This window comes from Eumetopias jubatus, unplaced genomic scaffold (genome assembly GCF_037043125.1).
Source record: "Eumetopias jubatus isolate StellerSeaLion01/CBP00866 unplaced genomic scaffold, mEumJub1_p1.0 scaffold_6, whole genome shotgun sequence".
NCBI classification, from domain to species: domain Eukaryota; kingdom Metazoa; phylum Chordata; class Mammalia; order Carnivora; family Otariidae; genus Eumetopias; species Eumetopias jubatus.
Genome location: NW_028274812.1, coordinates 8,450,390 through 8,457,074, shown reverse-complemented (window position 1 = coordinate 8,457,074; position 6,685 = coordinate 8,450,390). Strand labels below are relative to the sequence as shown.

The following is a 6,685-nucleotide window of genomic DNA, read 5'->3' as shown; positions in this document are numbered from 1 at the left end:
GGAGGTGCTCGGCTGAAGCTTCTCCTCCCCCTTCCAGGCACGGGTTGCGCGTGCGCCTTCGCCCATTCCAGTGCCTTCTAGAAAAAGTGGACGGTAGGGCGGGGCTTGGAGTTGGGGCGTGACGGGAGAGGGCGGGCCCTTCACGGGAAGGCTGGCCTTTTGAGCTAGTCGCGCGTGTTCGCTTCTAACGGTCTTCGGCGACCACGTGGCGAGTCACGAGCTTGGTTCCTGCGCTCACGGGCCTAAGCTTGGGGGCCTGAACGTGGGTTGGACGGGCAAGAGCTTTACATGGGCCATACGGGAAAAATGACAACTACGGTTTCTGAAGAGAAACTGCATCTCGCGCTGCCCCCGGTTTCTCCCATTCCCCAGCGGGGCTGCGGTGTGGATCCAACAACGATCGGCCGGCGCTTTGCGACCGCAAGGCCTAAACAAAGCAACGCGAAGTTACGGGAGCCTTGCGACCGCGACTCTGGCGAAACGCTGCGCGTAAACTAGCGGGGTGCCTGCTCGTTTGGGCCCCGCCCTCAAGCGCGTTGCGGCAAGTGGTTGGCGGGCCCCGGCGTCACGTGCACCCATCGTAGGCAGTGATTGGAGGAGCCGAGGCAGCCGATCGTCCTGTCAGCCGCTCGGCGGCGGGGCTTGTTAGTTCCGGGTCGAGCCGTAGGTGACCTCCTGAATCCAAAAGCTTTTCCCTGAGTTAACATGGCTGCGGCCGGCCAGCGGCTGCGACGCCGATGAGGAAAGGACGCGAGGCTTTTCCGAGGCTTTGCCCGCGATCCGTCAGCAATGGCGCTGCGGTCGCGGCTCTGGGAGAGGCTGTCGGTTTGCCGGAACCCTGGTAATTCCCACTTCTCTCAGATGACTCCCCGGGGCCTGCACAGTAAGTGTGCGCATGCAGGTCGTGTTTTCACTTCGACCCCACCGAACAGTAAACGGGCTAGCAGCATTGTGGCGACAGTAGGAGGAAATTCAGAACCAGGGTCTGTGATGACTGTACCCTGTGACCAGATTTACCTCTTCTTTCCGGGGAGTGGATGGGGATAGAGGTTGGCTCATAGTCCTGTTTTGTCCGTGTTTGTCATTTTTCAAGATGCATGTGGGGGTTCCCATTCTTAGGGTGTGGGGTCGCAGCGCTCTCAACCGGTTCCAAGCCAGCGGCGAAGCCTGATGTGGACCCTCTGGAAAACGCGGCTGTTGCCCCAGAGTTCACCAATCGGAACCCCCGCAATCTGGAGCTCTTAGGTGTGGCCAGGAAGGAGCGGGGTTGGGGGACGGCGTGGCCCTCGCGTGAGTTCTGGCACAGGTAATCGGGTCGGCTAGGTAATTGACCCTACAGAGCGGTCCAGATATTTCTGGAGATTGTCTTCTCAGGAAGCTGCATTTGGTGGTGGTGGAGGAGGGGTCGGTGGCCGGGGGGTGGGGGGTGGACCTGGAGGGACAAACAGTAAGTAGGTGTTTAAAGAGGACGGTGTTCGGATGGGGAGACTGGGCGCCTGCCCAGGCCCCTTCTGAAAGATAGGACAGTCTGCCAAGAAGAGCGTTCCCAGCAGAGGAAATGGCTAGGGTGGGAATGGGCCTGTGTGTTTGGACAGCTGCAAGGCCAGTGTACCCGGAGCTGAGTGTGCGGAAGCAGTGAGTGGTGTTAAGGTGAAAATGGACAGGTAGGTAGGAGACACATCATTACCTTTGTAAATTGAAGTAAGCACGTCACAGGTTTTCACAGTAGTGGAAAACAGAGTCTAATAAATTCTGAGCTTGAATTGAAGATCATTCTAGTTGCTTTGGGGAGAAATTTGTAATGGGGGAAGAATAGAAGCAGGAAGGCAAGTTAGGAGTCTACTCTGTTATGAAGATGGTTATTTACTGAACACTTTGTATTTGCCAGGAATTCTTAGTTGCTTTATGTGCATTTCCTCATTTAACCTCATTTAATTTATGAAGCAGATACAGTAATTTCCTTCATTTTATGGGAGCAAGAGAATGGAAGCTTAGGGGGACAAGGTTAATAAGCGCTAGAGCTAAGATACAGACACGTTTTGTCCGACCTACCTAAGATCCAAGACACTATAAGGTATTACCACTTGCTGCTTTATGTTGGTGTTTATCTGCTGGTTATTTACTTGGTAAGCATTTGTTAAAAATGGAATATTTCTTAAGGACTATATAAATTGTAATTGGAAGTTAAATAGGAGTCATAACTGTGTGATACACTCATTCAACGAACAGGCCTATGACGCTTCATAGGCATTGTGCTAGATGCAGGAGATACAAAGATAAAATACGTGTCATCCTTGTTAGCAAAAATTTTTAAGTTTTGTTGTGGAAGATGGAATAGGGATAATAAAATTTTACAGTTGCTATGAAGCATTTTTACTTAGTGTATGTAGGAAGGAGTCAAAGGGAGTAGGCAGATCACTTGAATTAATCTAAAATTCTTTTGACACGTTCAACCTATTAATATTGGATCATTTAAATAATTAGAGATCTATTTTCCCACTTTTTTTCCTCTCTGCTATATTCACAGTATTATCAGTATAGAATTTTGGCATATTATAATAGGAAGTGACCTTAGAGAGGATGAGTCCTAAGCCTTTGTTGAACAAATGGTTTAAGACAAGGATCAGCAAACTATGGCCCATGGGCCATAGTTGGCTTGCAAGCTAAAAATTTCCTTTCTTTAAAACGTGAAAAAGAATTCCAAAGAATAATATTTTGTGATGTGAAAATTATATAAAATTCAAATATCATTATCCACAAAGGATATTTTACTGTAACACACCACCACTCATTCTCACCTGGCTGTTCTAGTATTACTATGGCTGAGTTGAGCAGTTGCAGGAGACCCTATGGCTTACAAAGCCTAAAACATTTACTGTCTGAGCCCTTATGGAAAAGGATTGTTGATCTTTGATTAAGAAATTGTGATTTTTACTAGGCCTGCCAGCAAAACCAGGTGTAGAACCCACATTTCTCAATCTAGTGTTTTTCCTGCTGTTTCACATTAAGAGTCCTGGTGTCACCTCTAATTTTGGTGTTTTATTTAATGTGAGCCTAATTTTTAAATGTGTAATATAAATGTATGCTATAAAATCCAAAGGGCAAATAGGTTTTATGTGTATCCTTTTGGAGATAATTTTTGCACATAAGTATAAACTTAGTAGTTTTTAAATTACAAATATTAGGGCACCTAGGTGGCTCAGTCTGTTTTAAATGTAAGCGTCTGCCTTCGGCTCGGGTCATGATCCTAGGGTTCTGGGATCAAGTCCTATGTCGCTTCTCCCTCTGCCAACCGCTCCCCCTGCTTGTGCTTTCTCTCTCTGTCAAATAAATAAATAAAATCTTTAAAAAAAACTTTACAAATATTAGCATACCACATACACTGTTTTTCATCTGAATCCTCCCTGCCCCCTTCAGAATCCATCTTGGAAATCCTTTGTGTTGTTTAGGAACATTGGCTCTGGAGCCAGACCCCTGGACTGAAGTCCTAGCTCTGTTACTTACCATTAGTTGTAATCTTGCTAGAGTTACCCTTTCTATGTCAGTTTATGTGGCCTTAAAAAAAAAAGAGAGAAAGAAAAAAGAATAATGAGAGATCATTTTGAAACATGAGCTCTGCCTGTAAACAGGACAGTGCCTGGCACGGTAGGTGCTCAGTAAATGGCAGTTACTTCATTCCTTCCGGTAACTGGATAGAACACCACCGTATGGATGTTTTAATTAGCTAGCTCCATATTGATGATTACCTTAATGATTCCAAACAATGTAGCAATGAATTGCCTTGTCCATGCATCTCATCAGTGAGATGGGCGTATTTTCATGGGCCTGAGAGTCTTTAATATTTTGTTTCTGTGAACAGTCTGTTCAGATCCTTTGCCTATTAAGGTATTGGTCTTTTTCTTTTTTTCCGATTGTAGGAGGCTTTTTACATATGGAAATTAGCCCTTCAAATAATATGTGTTTAAATTATTTTTTGTTTCTTGCTGCCTTTTGACTTCAGCTTACTGTTTTTTTAACTGTAGAAAACTTTGTCAATTTTTTCTTTGTAAAATCAGGATGACATGGTTTGATGTCCTATTTAAATAGGCTTTAGACTCAATCATAGGAAACAAACTGAGGATTGCTGGAGGGGAAGAGGGTGGGGGAATGGGATAACTGGGTGATGGGCGTTAAGGAGGGCACGTGATGTAATGAGCACTGGATATAAGACTGATGAATCACTGACCTCTATTTCTGAAACTAATAATACGTTATATGTTAATTGAATTTAAGTAAATTAAATAGACTTAGAGGTTGTAAAAAACAATTTGCTTGCTAGTATTATCTCAGTTTTTAATTTAAATTTTTGATCAATCTTACATTTATTTTGGTGTTACTGGAAAGTAGAAACATAGAGTAAGTATATCCTTACTCATTGGAGGGTCACAGCTTAGCTCTGCCTCCTCAGATCCTTTTTTGAAGTGATGCTGTGTAATAATTCTCACATCTCAGAAATACCAAATTTCTCCTGGATATTTGAAGTTAAGTGGAAATGTTTAGTTTATTGTTATTGAGGGTAACCTCATAAAGACAGAGGAAAAATAGCTTTCCCAAGTCAAATCCAGGTTAACTCTGTTGAAGTAAATGAAACAGACATTGCATTCTTGAGTAATGTGTAGGCCTTTATTCACCTGAGGCCTTTTATCTTTAGGATTCTTTTATGATTTTATTCTCTTCTCATCTCATTTAGGTTGCGAGTTATAAGGACTCAGCATCATGTAGAAGCGCTGGTTGAGCGTTGCAACGGCCAGGTTGTGGTTTCAGCATCCACTCGGGAATGGGCTATTAAAAAGCATCTTTACAGCACCAAAAACGTGGTGGCCTGTGAGAGTATAGGACGAGTGCTGGCAGAGCGATGCTTAGAGGCAGGAATCAACTTCATGGTCTACCAACCCACTCCTTGGGAGGCAGCCTCAGACTCGGTATTTTGGTTTTCATGTACTTATTTTTAAAAGGTATGAATTCTTGACAGCAGGTGCTTACATAATAACAATAGTTGGATTTATCAAGTTCTTTCCATGTGGCAGATGCTGAGGTGGGTATCCTGACATGTGGGACCTCATTCCATCCTCATAGCCCAGAGGGTCAGGAGTAGTATGCCCAAGTCACCTGAGGCTGGCTTGTGCAGAGTGAGTCCAGGGTGACTGACTCTACAGCCGCGATGTCCCCCACTCTACTTCCCTGTTCATGTGTTAACATCTTGTCTGTATGATGAAACATCACTAATCTTTGACATCTCTAGAGTCTCTTATCTGTGTCATTATTAAGATCACTTTCTGGGAAATCAGTGTAGGCTGGGGGTTAGCAAGGAGCAAATCAGCTGTTTTAGTTCTCTTGAGACGTGAACTGTTTGTCAGCTTCCTTATCGTGCTGACTTAACCTTTCCCTTTTTTCGGATCTTCAAAACCAGATGAAACGACTACAGAGTGCCATGACAGAAGGTGGTGTGGTGCTGCAGGAGCCTCGGAGAATCTATGAATGAAAGAGGAGCATTGTTCCGAATGTGTGAATATAAAGCTGTGAGCTGTTCCGTCCTTCAGAAGAGAGCATCTGGAAGAACAGCCAGCTTGGAAGTTTTGTATAATCATGTAACGGTGGAATGTTATCACTAGTTAAGGTCATCCCCTCCTCCCCTTGTGTGTGTGTGTGTTGGGGGGGCAGTGGTTTAATCAAGGGCTAAATTCTTCCCCTCTCTTGGACAGAAGTATCTGGGAAAAGCTGTTGCCAATTATAATTAACTTTGCAAGGACAAATTAAATGTTGTTTATAAATTAAATTTAAAGAATAAACGCAGATATGCGCAGTTTCTGGTTATGTGAAATCTTCTTTGCCTTTGAGCCCTCTGTGGCAAGAGTACACATAGGAGGTTTGTGCAAACTACTCGTTACCACGTCCAGCTCATAGTGGTTAATCTCAATAAATGACAGCTGTTGCTGTTCAGAGTGTGGACCTTTTTTAAAAATAGGAACTGTCCGTATCAGTTAATTTATTATAAACAGTCTTAGTGCTGTGAAGATAGAAGGGGCAAATTGTGACCTTAGTTGGGCTCCTGAATCCTGACATGCAGAGCCAGATGTGAAAGAAGAAAGAAATGCAGTGAGGAACTGAAAGTGGAGGTGGAAAGGAGCAGGGTTGGTGTATGCTCAGTTTGCCTTGAAAAAAGAATTTGTTGGATAGGAGATGAAGCTTGAAGTGCAATCACCTTATTCTAAAATGAAGCTGGGCTAAGTGGGAATCAATGGCAGCTCTTTTATAGGAGTCGATTAAATCAAAACAACTTTCTGGCTATAAGACCGGTGCAATGAGAAAGAACCTGTAAGCAGTTAAGGTGGCTTCTAGAGCATTTCCCAATTTTTAAATGTGTATCCCAGTTATATATTTATACAGAAGTGAAATAACATTACTATTTCTAATCCGAGTGTTTGGTATTTTAAAAAAGATGGGTATGCACCAACAGGTTTTAAAAGTATGATTGGTTCTGAGAGGCCTTCAGAATGCAGTGCCTTAGTGGTCCGCTTGTGATCAATACCCCAGTGGAGACGTTTGAAAGTGTTTATTATAGGTCCGATATTTTCTTGCCTCGTCTTAAAGATTGGAGCACTTCACTTTGAAGACTGTGGTTGTAGAAGGCTTTTCAAACAAGTCT

General features: G+C 43.8%; 1 protein-coding gene across 3 annotated transcripts; it reads left to right on the top strand.

Moving 5' to 3' along the window:
* Positions 1–625: 625 nt before the first annotated feature.
* MRPL18 (mitochondrial ribosomal protein L18) lies at positions 626–5,842 on the top strand. Of its 3 annotated transcripts, none has more exons than XM_028103411.2 (4): positions 626–841; positions 1,120–1,306; positions 4,730–4,812; positions 5,450–5,842. In XM_028103411.2, the coding sequence occupies exons 1-4, from the start codon at positions 790–792 to the stop codon at positions 5,515–5,517; spliced, it is 390 nt and encodes a 129-aa protein (XP_027959212.1). In that variant the 5' UTR covers positions 626–789; the 3' UTR covers positions 5,518–5,842. The 3 variants fall into 3 exon arrangements, with proteins under 3 accessions (XP_027959212.1, XP_027959211.1, XP_027959210.1); XM_028103410.2 differs by having other exon boundaries at positions 636–841; positions 4,730–4,961; XM_028103409.2 differs by having other exon boundaries at positions 636–883; positions 4,730–4,961.
* Positions 5,843–6,685: the final 843 nt, after the last annotated feature.

Bases quoted from the DNA above. Each gene is read 5' to 3' on its own strand.
- MRPL18 (XM_028103409.2), top strand. From the start codon at position 790: ATGGCGCTGCGGTCGCGGCTCTGGGAGAGGCTGTCGGTTTGCCGGAAC. The intron at 884-1,119 runs GTAAGTGTGCGC...TCCCATTCTTAG, and splicing joins GACTCCCCGGGGCCTGCACA to GGTGTGGGGTCGCAGCGCTC. The intron at 4,962-5,449 runs GTATTTTGGTTT...CTTCAAAACCAG, and splicing joins GGGAGGCAGCCTCAGACTCG to ATGAAACGACTACAGAGTGC.